The following is a 13,216-nucleotide window of genomic DNA, read 5'->3' on the forward strand; positions in this document are numbered from 1 at the left end:
TGGTAGGTAAGAGTCAGTTGTCTTGGTTTGTTTGCATTTGAAAATCTCATTTCTTTTGGAGAATGTCATTGAGTCTACTGAGGACAGCTGTTTAAGTTTACCTGAATTCTCAATCCATGCAGCCAGGCTAGACCAGCTCAGCCCCACTTCAAGACAAAATCTCAGCACCCATTACTCACCATACATATTTATGCAGTGAGCTGCATCATGATAAGCTATCATCTTACCTCATAGTTTTTTTTGTCTGGTAGAGATAATTAACTTATAATGCTTGATCAGTTAACTCTTGCTTAGAAATTTAAAAAATATTTTTAAGTGACAAATTCTTTGTAGAAATTTTTGAAAATAGAAATATGTGAAGTAGAAAGTTAAAATCACCCACAATTCTGCTTTCGTTAACATTTGAATATGTTGTCTTCCATGATATATAACAAAATTTGTCTGGGTATTGCGTATGTCGTCCTTTCCCTCTTAATATTGCATTTTGAGCATTTAACCAGAACACTAAATATTCTCCCTAGAACATATGGATTTTGAATAATTTAGCTAATTATAAAAATAACTTCCCTAATGGTCCTTTGGGCTCTTTTAAGTTTTTGCTTTTACGAGTTAAGGGTATGAACACTTAAGGCTCTTGACCACATACTGCCATACTGCCATACTGCTTTTAAAAAATAATTAAGCTGAGTGTGATGGCTCACACCTGTAATCCCAGCACTCTGGGAGGCCAAGTCAGGTGGTTCACTTGAGGCCAGGAGTTTGAGACCAGCCTGGTGAACTTGGTGAAATCCCATTGCTACTAGAAATACAAAAGTTAGCCGGGCGTAGCAGCACGTTATCTGTAGTCCCAGGGGCTCCGGAGGCTGGTGTGGGAGGATTGCTTGAGCCCAGGAGGCAGAGGCTGTAGTGAGCCATGATTGAGCCTCTGCACTCCAGCCTGGGTGACAGAGCGAGACTCCGTCTCAAAAAAATCCAAACAAAAACAAAAATAAGTTTATTTCACCCAGGAGCTTGAGTGTTCATGCATTGTATTCTTGCTATTGAATATTAATTTTTTTTAAAGCTTGCTGATTTGATAGAATGATATCTTGCTGGTGTGGTGTCTCACGCCTGTAATCCCAGCACTTTGGGAGGCTGAGGCAGATGGATTACCTGAGGTCAGGAGTTCGAGACCAGCGTGGCCAACATGGTGAAACCCCATCTTTACTAAAAATACAAAAAAAAAAAAAATTAGCCGGGCGTGGTGGCGCGCGTCTGTAGTCCCAGCTACTCGAGAGGCTGAGGCAGGAGAATCGCTTGAACCTGGGAACCTGGGAGGTGGATGTTGCAGTGAGCCGAGGTCATGCCACTGCACTCCAGCCTGGGTGACAGCAAGACTCCATTAAAAAAAAAAAAAATGGTATTTTGATGTTAATTTGCATTTCTTTGATCACTAGTGAAATTGAAAAATGTTTAGCTATTTGTATTCCTTTGGTAAAGTCTGTTCATATTCTTTGCACATTTTTCTTCTGACGTGTTTTTTCTTACTAATTTTTGAGGCTTTTTAACCTTTTGGGGGTTTAATTGCTTGGCAAATTTTAAATATAAGGCAGTGAGGAGGATTCATGGTTGAAGATCCCAAACCCACATGGTGAATCCATGAAGCGCAGTAGTTGACCTTTTTCCTAGATTGAATATCAAAGGATTTCAGTGGCTAAAAGCCTCATGTCCCTATTTTAAGCCTTTTGTAATCTGGTTGTAGTTTGGTAGCTATTTAAGAGACTCACAAAATACATTGATAACAAAACACTGACGCAGAATAATCAGGTAAAAACTGTCTATTTTCAGATTGGTAAATGCAAATCAGGTGGGTAAAATACATATGGTTTTCAATCTGGCTATGTATTAGAATCAGCTGGGTGACATTTAAACCGTCTGATGCCCAGACCCCACTTTAGCCCCATTCAATCAGAATCTTTGGGGTCTGACCCCAGGCATCAGCTTTAAAACTGATGACGTTTATACGATTGGCCTTAGGTGATGACACTGAGTAGCCAGGGCTCAGAACTGCTCAGTTAAGCAGTGATATGTTAAGTTTCCTGTATCTGAAAATCACTGTGAAACTGGTAGTCTGGTTCAATTAAGTTCTCTTACTGCTAATGGGTATCAAGTTCTAAACAGTGGAGTCTGGTTTTTTTGAAATTACATTAGTTATAAATCACAGCACAGTTCTATATTAATTAACAAGCATTAAGTGCCCTCTTTTGCTTCATTTAAGCGATTATTTGAAAAGCATGCAGTGTCTAAATGTGGTTTTCTATATGCTACAAGGTCTAGATGATGTTAATTAAAAAGCTTTGAAGTCTTACTGGTGGGTATCCTTTGGCAATTTCTCATGTTAAAGCACCAAGATACTATTTTTGGCCTGCTTTTCTTATTTCCTGAAGTGAGTGCCTATATTAACTTTGTAGAAGGAAAAACAAAAGTCTTTTTCTCAAAATAGGATATATCTTAGTGTTAATAAAAGAGCATGTGTGTGTTTAAGGTGAGAATGTGATCCCTTTTTTTTGTCACTTTTTTAATAGATTTTGCTTTTAGAGCAGTTTTAAGTTCATAGCAAAATCGAGCAGAGGAGACAGAGAGTTCCCATGTACCCCCTTCTCCCACATAGCCACGGCTTCCCCTCCTATCAACATCCTGCACTAGAATGGACATTTGTTACAATGATGAACCTGCATTGACACATCATTATCACCCAAAGTCTGTAGTTTACTGTTAGGGTTCACTCTTGGTGTTGTAAGTTCTGTGGGCTTTGATAAATGCATAAGTGGTCCCTGTTTTTAAGGCCTCAAAATGTCTTGCTTTATCAGTGATTATTGCTTGTAGGAATCTTTATGAGGCTACAACTTATCTCACTGCCCCTAGCATAAATGTTCTTATACCGTTATCAGCTTTTAAATACCCATTTTTAGTATTCATTGAGAAATAAGTAATGCGAGAATCTAAAGCAGATCAAAGGAGCCATCCGATTTCTTGTCCTATGCGTAAGTTTGCCCAGCACTTATATAATGGGGCTTAAAGGAAGTTAGTTAAGCTTTAGATTTCATTTAGTCTTTTTTTCCGTAAGCTAAACATACTAACCTTTGGGGAAAGGTATGTCCTTCTTGAGGGAGTTTTCATATAAACAAAACTTTTTTAAAAAGTGAAAACAGCATAGGGGATGGAGTAATCACAGGAAAAGGAATAATATGAAATTAGACAGAGGTCGGTGACTGACTTCATGAGGTTTTTGTTTGCTGGATAGAACTGGACTAAATGTTTGTCTCACAGCCTTTTAGGCATTGAAAATAGGTGGCCTGACTGATTTAAACATTCCTTTTTATCTAGGAGAAACACAGTTATATTTGATAGTGAGACATGGGAAACTTCTCTTTGCATCTTCATAAAAGGCCACTGTGTGATAAAGCAAACCATGTTTTCACAAATTAGTTTAACAAATGCTCAATAGAGCATTTCATAAGAGCATTATTTATAAGACTCTTGATGTAGGTTGATGGTATAAGGCCAAGATTGGTTGATTCCATCAGTCATTCTTTTATTCAGCAAGTATCTGAGCACCCAGTCCATGGCTTTGGGGATACAACAGTGAAAGAAGTCTCTGTTGTCATGGAACTTAATCTTTCATGAGGAGACAATAAATGAATTCATCATATGCTATCAGGTAGGGATATATGATGTGAATAATAATAAAGCAGGATATAAGAGATAAAGATTGATTAGGAATGGGGTAGAAAAGCTATTTTAGTTAGTGTAGTCAAGAATGATCTGAGGAAGTAACATTTTTGTTAGGTCCCTTAGAATGAGGAGTTCAATATAGTTAGTTTTATTAGAGACCCAAACTATAGTGGACCCAAACCAAAGGTGATCTAGCCTAGTTCAAGGATGAAATTATATATGTATGGAGCCATATCCTAAACTGGACCACTATGCTACTGGGTATTAATAGTTGTACACATGTTCAGGTGTTTGGAAAGTGCTGGATTATGTGTTAACAGATGCCTTTTGTTTTAAACCACAGGGCACTTCAGCCATTAATGAATGTGCTCTCCAGAGGGGAAGGATGTGATTTGTAGTATATCCCAAACTTAACTACATTTTTTGTGTGTGTGTATGGCATGCATTTTAACACTTTACACAGACCAGCGTTTGTAAAAGCTGACCCAGAGGTATTCTGTATCATCTCCTTCATGTGGTTTTCCGTAAGAATTAAAAAAAAATTAAAACAGATCTTTTGTGTGATAAGAATCATCACTTGAGAGTGATTGTATAATGATTGAGTATGGGCCAGCTGACAAAACAACTTTTTAGAATTTTAAAGTGAAAGGAGTTAAAATACTCAAGAATGTAGTGGTTCTCAACTAAGGATGTACATTAAAATCACCTGGGGAGCTTAAACCGAAACAAATCTTAGAAGCCTTGGAGCCACCCTAGGTTTTGGTATTTGTTAAGCCACTCCAGTTCTTATTGTTCAGCAAAGGTTGGAAACTACTGTTAAAGATTCAGTCAGTTGTATTCAGTCTGTGTAGTTAACAGAATACATGCTGCCAGGTAGATATATTAAAGCTATGAAAAATGATAATGTTAGTCATTTTATTTTTTTGGGATTAGTGACCTTGATTAATGAATTTAATCACTGCCTATGAATGCTGGATCCATCAGGCTCTTCTTAGCAATGCTTATGTCATTTTCCTGAGTAAGTGTGTCTTAATAAAAATACAATTTCTGAAGCAATAATGTTTTATGAAATGGCCTCAGTGTCTTTAAAGGTGCCTTCAGTCATGCTGGGGGATCTGAAGGAGCGCCCAGGGAAGTTACAGGATTACTTGACAGGGGTACTGTGTGATAGGAACTGCACAGGCAGTGTCCTAGAAGAGGCCAGGAGCTGTTTTTCCAAGATGCAGAGGCAGACAGAGAAGTTCCACATGTGGATGGAAAAGGTAACTCACCTTGACACTGGCGAAGAGAACAAGCAGCTACTGGAACCCAGGGGACCTAAGATGCAACTAGTTGGCCAAAGAATTTTCCCTATCACCCCATCAAGTGCTTACATGGCAGATGCCTGATTTCCAAGTACTGCCACAGCAGCCCTTTGGTTCTTATGTGACTTGTCCAAATATTGACAGTATGTCAGAGTTCTCAAAGATGTATAATTGCAATTTTCTAGTTAATGTTGCTGGAAATGGGAATATTGCGGAACAACCTTTGAATCTATCACAAAATTAATTGTATTGACAATCTGCGTTTTGGATTGTGTAAGAAATAATATGCTTTTGCCCATTGTAAGTTTCTTTTGATGATGTTGCTGTTTTTTTTTTTTTTTGAGACGAAGTCTTGCTTTGTCACGCAGGCTTGGAGTGCAGTGGCACAATCTCGGCCCACTGCAAACTCTGCCTCCTGGGTTCAAGCGATTCTTCTGTCTCAGCCTCCCCAGTATCTGGGATTACAGGAGCCTGCCACCATGCCTTGCTAATTTTCTTTGTATTTTTAGTAGTGACAGGGTTTCACTATGTTGGTCAAGCTGGTCTCGAACTCCTGACCTCGTGCTCCGCCCACCTTAGCCTCCCAAAGTGCTGGGATTACAGGCGTGAGCCACCGAGCCCAGCCCTGATGATGTTTTAAAAGCTGCAGTAGTAAACAGTTTCTTTTTTAAAAATTAGGTATTCACAACAGAAAGCCCCAGAATTTGGTAAATTTTAGCTTGAGTTTTGTTATGTATGGTAGGAACATAGAACCATATTTATACAATAGTGGGAGCCATCCTCTTCTTTGCTTTTTACCAAAAATATAAATAAAACAAAAAACTGGAAATTTTAGTGAACCCAAATAGGTAGATGGTTAATTCCTTGAGAATCTCTTAGCACTTATTCTCTACAGACACTGTTGACTTCTGCTTCTAATTGGGGGACCTCATAGTTAACTGTGAATGTACTCCATGAACATTTTTATGTCATTATTCCACATGTCATTTAATAATCTTAATTTGTTGCTAGATTTCATGAATTATATTCCGTATCACTTGTATGCAGGAAGAACACAATTCGTTTTTGAGCAAATATTTGCTATGTGCCTACTATGCAAGATAATGTAGGAAAAGCAGATTACACTGCAGCTTGATTTCATGCATGAGAAAAATAGTATTTTTCATTGATATGGAGATGGATTTTTATTTTGAGCTTTAATTTAAAGCTCAGTGCCCAAGGCAATAATCTGGTAGGCATCAGCCAGTGGAATTTCTGGTACTCTGATGTAAAGGATACCTGTAGAGGGTAAAGATAAAATGGTCACTGTATCAAGGGTATGTATTGGGTGGGGTTTTAAATTGCTAGTGACTGAGTTTATTAGTGAATGTACTACCAGTTTAATTTTGTTTTCAATCCTCGAACTAAAAATAAATGGGCCTTAGTTATGTTAAAGAGCTCATAGAGCGTGTCAAAAGATAGAAAATACCACAGGATTGAAGGTCTTGGAACATGATAAATGTTTTTATGTGCAGCCTGGGATTGGTAAATGCTGGCATTTTATCTTTTAAAGATTTCTAGTAATACTGTGAGACACAGCTAAATTAGGATAACAGTCTTCAGTAGGAATATGTAAGTTTGCTGACACTAAGTGGTTTTTTAAAATTGGGTTTTCCACTGGATTTACTTTTTTTTTTTTTTTTTTTGAGATGGAGTTTCGCTGTTGTTGCCCAGGCTGGAGTGCAATGGTGCAGTCTTGGCCCACTGCAACCTCTGCCTCCGGGGTTCAAGTAGTTCTCCTGCCTCAGCCTCCCAAGTAGCCGGGATTGCAGGTGCCTGCCACCATGCCCAGCTAATTTTTGTATTTTCAGTAGAGACGGGGGTTTCACCATGTTGGCCAGGCTGATCTCGAACTCCTGACCTCAGGTGATCCACCCGCCTCCACCTCCCAAAGTGTTGGGATTACAGGCATGAGCCACTGCGCCTGGCCTGAATTTATTTTTGAGAGGAAATTATTCTTTCACATTTATAATAACATCAATATGAAAAAGGTTCATTTTATTTAATGAAGTTGCCACTTTGGAAAAAACCTGATTCTGCATGTGTTTTTTAAGAGGAAGTATAGGTGGTATATTTAGAGTCTTATATAAACAATCAAGATCTTCGATGTCTCTCAATATTTGTTAGTAACGTTACTCAGAAAAAATGTCACCACTTTGTTTTAATTCAGTTCTGTATCCACATATTCGTAACTTGTAAATTACCAGTAATAGACTGAACCACATTTTTTCCTTTTCTGGTTTTGAATTGAAAAATTGCTGCTTTATTTGTTTTTTTCCTTTTAGAACTGGTTTTATGAGAATTGGAAGTTAACTTTGGGGATGGCTTATTTCTGTGCTCAGTTTTTGTTTAAGGATATATACATCCTTGTATAAGGATACATATATAAATATAGACATATATATACATATATATATATGACTAGAGGTCTCTGCATTTTTTTTTTTCCATTTTTTGAGATGGAGTTTTGCTCTCGTTGCCCAGGCTGGAATGCAATGGCACGAATCCGACTCACTGCAACCTCCACCTCCCGGGTTCAAGTGATTCTCCTGCCTCAGCCTCCTGAGTAGTTGGGATTACAGGCATGTGCTACCATGCCTGGCTAATTTTTGTATTTTTAGTAGAGATAGGGTTTCTCCATGTTGGTCAGGTCGGTCTTGAACTCCCAACCTCAGGTGATCTGCCTGCCTTGGCCTCCCAAAGTGCTGGGATTATAGGCGTGAGCCACTGTGCCTGGCCGATCTCTTTTTTTGTGTGTGTAATGATTTTTAGATTTTCTGAACTTAGTATTTGACCAGTAGAGGTAAGGTTTGAACACCAAGCAACTTACAATAAATAATGTTAGTATGATTTTTCACTATAAAATATATGAGTTTATTATAACTGATGGGTTTCTCTCTGAAATTATAGTGCAACATTGGTTAACTATTTCCTCAAACATATTTTTTTTTTTTAATTGAGTTTTACATCAACAGGAAGAGCATGTTGGTTTTGGATGACTGACTGAATTTTAATGAATCTACAGTCTTTACTTGAAGTTTAGGTGTTTTCAGGGAAGTTCTGTCTTCACCTTTTTCCTGGAATCCCAGATTTTTATTAGACATGGATTTTTAGATGTAAGAAAATATTAATTTATTTTCATCATGTTAAGGACTACTTTTCTATGCATGTGTGAACTGCTTCAAGCACTTAACAGGCTTCTTTTTTGTTTTATGATACAATACTTAATATATTAAGCATGCTTTGAAATGCATTTTAAGATAGAAAAGGTTAGTCTTTTAAGAATAACATAGTCAACTTATTGCTAGTATTGTATTGACTGGATTAATTTTAATTTTTATTGTTATTGAATAATCAGGCAAGAGCTCTGTAGATTTTTTTTTGCCTTTAAGAAAAAAATTTCAGTGGAATGGAATTAACAAACATAGGTAGCCTTTTTTTGGGGGTGGGGGGAGATAGGGTCTCACTCTGTCATCTACGCTGGAGTGCAGAGGTGCCATCTCGTCTCACTGTAACCTCTGCCTCCCAGGCTCAAGCAATCCTCCCGCCTCAGCCTCCCAAATAGGTGGGACTAGCACCTGGCTAATTTTTATATATTTTGTAGAGACGGGGTTCTGCTATGTTGTTCAGGCTGGCCTCAGACTCCTGGGCTTAAGTGATCTGCACACCTTGGCCTCTCAAAGTGCTGAGATTCTGTGGGATTCGCACCTGGCCTAAAACATAGGTATTAATAGTTATATTCAAGGTAAGAATACCATTTCGAATATTTGAAAAGGTGTTGAACACTAATAATTTTGGAAAGCCTTTTCTACAAAATTTTGAGGAAAGGAAGAAAAAAGTTTTGGCAGAAAGATAAGGAACGCCAAAATACACTGATTAAATTCTTAGAACCTATACCAAAATATTAAAAATTTTTCCTAAAGTAAAATTTGACATTCTGCGGTTTGGAGAGTTTAACTTTAGGAATAATTTATAACAGAAACATATGTATGAAAAATTTTTATCTTGATTTTCAGTGTTTACAGAGTGCTTTGAAGGTAATACATTGCTGTCTTAAGGAGTGTTGTTTTGAAAAAATAGGTTTTGCTTTAAAATGGTTGCACCTTTTCCAGGTAGCGCAATTAAAAAATTCCCCTTTCAACATACTTTGTTTTTATACTACAGACATTTAAAAAAATGTCAATATGGGAAGTACTTTTTTTTTGAGATGGAGTCTCGCTCTGTCGCCCAGGCTGGAGTGCAGTGGCGCGATCTCAGCTCACTGCAAGCTCCGCCTCCCGGGTTCACGCCATTCTCCTTCCTCAGCCTCCCGAGTAGCTGGGACTGCAGGTGCCTGCCACCACGCCTGGCTAATTTTTTGTATTTTTAGTAGAGACAGGGTTTCACTGTAGCCAGGATGGTCTCGATCTCCCGATGTCATGATCCGCCCGCCTCGGCCTCCCAAAGTGCTGGTGTTTTTTTTTTAATTTTTTTGAGACGGGGTCTTTCTCTATTGCCCAGGCTGGAGTGCAGTGGCATGATCACAGCTCACTGCAGCCTCAACCTCCCAGGCTCAAGTGATCTTCCCTAGTAGCTGGGACCACAAATGTGTGCCACCATGTCTGGCTAATTTTCTAATTTTTGCAAAGGTGAGGTCTTGCTATGTTGCCCAGGCTGGTCTTAAACTCCTAAGCTCAAGGTATCCCCCAGCCTCGGCCTCCCAAAGTGCTGGGAATTACAGGTACGAGCCACCACGCCTCGCCTTGTGAAGTAGTGTTTTTTGTTTGTTTGTTTGTTTGTTTTTTGAGACAGAGTCTCGCTTTGTCGCCCAGGCTATAGTGCAATGGCACGATCTTGGCTCACTGCAACCTCCACTTCCTGGGTTCAAGCAATTCTCCTGCCTCAGCCTACTGAGTTGCTGGGATTACAGGTGCCCACGACTGGCCCTGCTAATTTTTGTATTTTTAGTAGGGATGAGGTTTCACCATATCGGCCAGGCTGGTTTCAAACGCCTGACCTCAGGTGATCTGCCTGCCTCAGCCTCCCAAAGTGCTGGGATTACAGGCGTGAGGCACCGCGCCTGGCCTGTGAAGTAGTTTTAATATGTACATTTTTTACATGACTAGTGTGGGTTATTGCATTCTCTTTCCCTGAGGCAGTCTGTATTCTCAAGATTACATGTATAGTACTAATAATAGTAGTAAGTGGGAATTACTTTTGGATTATGTGACGGCATTTTTATGTAGCTATTGTTTAAGTCCCTAGTGGTCCTCCCTTCGTTTCCTCTGAATTCGCTTAATTTCCTAGAATTTTAAGAAGGTTAAGGACCGTGTCCTGTTTGTATTTATTTGTACTCTATGAAGGGTTAATGCTGGAAAGAAATCTCTTTCAACCTACAACACTAATCCAGAAATGGTTGAAATGCTTTTTTATTTAAGAATAAAATCCCATATCTGGACTATTGCATCTCTCTAATATGTGCATATGGAATTTTCCCTTTGTCTAATCTATCAGGTATTTTTTTTCTCTTGTTTTCATGGGAGAGAATTAAAAGGATTAAGCTGCAGACTTTTAAAAAAGTTACTTCATTTAAAAAACCGCAGAATGTTGTAAAAAAAATAACTTGAGAAATGTTAGGAAACAAATTATAGTTTTAACTACCACAGTTATAATTTTATTACTGGTTGTTACATGTCGATACTTCCTTTTAGTGTTTCTCTTTAGTTGGCATTTAAGAATCCATTATCCTCTCACTAAAGGTAAATGTGTTTTTTGATAATCTAGCTACAGCCTGCTTTCTGCCTAGTTTGTGCTAGCTCAGTCCTAGGACATTAGATACCTAATCATCTTAAGAGAATTTAACCAGCAGATTAGAGTGATCTGGTTATTTGAGCCACTTATTAGACAATAATAACTCTCTTAATCATATTGATGTGTACTTTTTGTGCATTATTAAAATTGAGCATAACTTTTAAAGCCCACATAAAATTTTAATTTAGAGCCCAACAAGGTCAAATTAAAATCTTAAGGCTTAATATTTTACATGAAGTTTTACTTTTTTAAAAAATTAGGAGTAGCATACAAATTATTTGGAGGGCTCCAAGGGAAAGTGTTATCTGTTTTTTGTTTGTTTGGATTTTTACTAAGAGAAATTAGCCTAGTTTCAGGGATGTGTGTATGCATGTGTGTACCCATCTTCAGAATTCTGAAGTAACTGAATTTCATTAATGTTAGACTTGACAAGTGGCTAGAGGCAGATAACTGTACAGTTGCTACAGTGATTTCTAATGGATTCAGATTATTAATATAATACCTGTTTACTGCTTCCTAAAGGTATGTAAGAAAATAAAAGTTGCCTACATTTAAACCTAGTTATGGTAATTAAGCTTGAGAAAAAATATCTTTTTAAAAGATTAAAGGTTTGGGTTTTTTGTTTTTTTTTTAATCTCACTAGCAGACCGAATAAAAGAATATACAGTAACTTATTTATTTTGAGTATTGCTTTTGTCATTCCCTGCTGTTACTAAGATTTAACAGCAAGAGTCTCTGGGTCTAGGTATATCTCAATTTACATAAGATTTTTATTTCTTTTTGTTTTTTGTTTTTTGTTTTTTTTGAGACAGAGTTTTGCTCTTGTTGCCCAGGCTGGAGTACAATGGCATGATCTCGGCTCACTGCAACCTCCACCTCCCAGGTTCAAGTGATTCTCCTGCCTCAGCTACCCGAGTAGCTGGGATTACAGGCGCCTGCCACCACGCCCGGCTAATTTTCTGTATTTTTAGTAGAGATAGGGTTTCACCATGTTGGCCAGGCTGGTCTCGAACTCCTGACCTCAGGTGGTCCATCAGCCTTGGCCCCACAAAGTGCTGCCACAGTGCTCAGTCTGATTTATTTCTTAAAAGTTGTATGCAGAATGATTTAAAGTGTATTAAGTCTGCTTGTTAATGAAAGAAACAATATAGTGAATTCTTTTTTAAGCAAAGTACCCTAAATTGATATTACTGGTAATTTTTGTTTTTAACATATAGCTGACTTTGCCTAAAGGTATACAGTTACGTGAATGTTATAAGAAAGATGGCAAACAGACTTTGTGTTATCATTTGTTTAAAATAGCAAATTATGGGCAAGTTATCTTACAAAAAGGTAGCCTTTTAAATTAATTGTACCTTTTATATTTTATTTAGCTTATATTGATTTTCGTCTCTCCTTTTAAAAAATTATTTAAATAGTACAGTGAGGGTGCAATGAAAAAGATTTCGTGGAATGCCACATGTCAGAAAATACAGTGTCAAAACAATTTCAGTAAATTTTTTTCTCAAAATCCTCTTCAAAAATAACATATACCCTTAATCCTAGTACAGATAAAAAACATGTCATTTTAATTTGTTTAGAAGTTACGAGATTGTGAATTGTAAGTAACAGGGAATAACTTCCAAGTTTCTTTACTCATTTTTTCCCCCTGATTTCTATTTTTATTTCCTCTGAAGTTTAGGAAAGTTAGTGGAAGTTACAACCAAACTGTTAATTTGCTAGTATTGAGTAGATATTCTCATGTTATATTAAATTACCACAGTGTAAAATAGAAGACGTCATAAAAAGTGAAGGAATAATCCACAAGGAAGTGTATTCTTTGGCAATTAAGTCTTATTCCTAATATAACTTTAAGATTTGGGAATAATGTTATGAAATTACTGTTTTTATTTTATTGCATTTTCTTAATATCCTTTACCTCACTGTGCATTTGACATGTAACCTAGATGAATAAAAATTTTGAAAAAGAAATGTTTCCTGTTACTCTGTTGAGGATGGGGTTATGTGGTTCCCTACCAGTTAATTCACATTAGGTGTTCCTGAATCAAGAAACTTGCTTTTCTGTAATGAAATAAATGGTATTAGTTTCTAGTTAATATAACAATAGATTTTGCATATTTGGCGGATTATTTTTAGTTTTTTTGGTAATTGAAAAAAGAATACCACTGTGAACATAAAAAGTCAAGATTCTTTTTCTTTATATGTCCTACTAAACTGTCCTATTAAAAATTGATGAATATTTGGAAAAATAGCAAAATTTAGACTGATTCAAGGAGAAATCAAAAGGCTAGAATGTGGAATGGATGACTCTTTAGTAGGGTACATAGACATAGGGATGTGGCTAATATATCTAAATTTTGTGCTCTTTC

General features: G+C 37.3%; 1 protein-coding gene across 1 annotated transcript in view; it reads left to right on the top strand.

Moving 5' to 3' along the window:
- ARK2N (arkadia (RNF111) N-terminal like PKA signaling regulator 2N) overlaps nt 1-12,818 on the top strand; it is a 61,510-nt gene extending 48,692 nt beyond the window's left edge. Inside the window, 2 exon segments of the mRNA NM_001133524.1 lie at nt 8,662-8,802; nt 11,660-12,818. Coding sequence (NP_001126996.1) covers nt 8,662-8,774 — 113 coding nt within the window. The 3' untranslated portion in view covers nt 8,775-8,802; nt 11,660-12,818.
- Nucleotides 12,819-13,216: the final 398 nt, after the last annotated feature.

Source organism: Pongo abelii, chromosome 17 (assembly GCF_028885655.2).
Source record: "Pongo abelii isolate AG06213 chromosome 17, NHGRI_mPonAbe1-v2.0_pri, whole genome shotgun sequence".
NCBI classification, from domain to species: Eukaryota; Metazoa; Chordata; class Mammalia; order Primates; family Hominidae; genus Pongo; species Pongo abelii.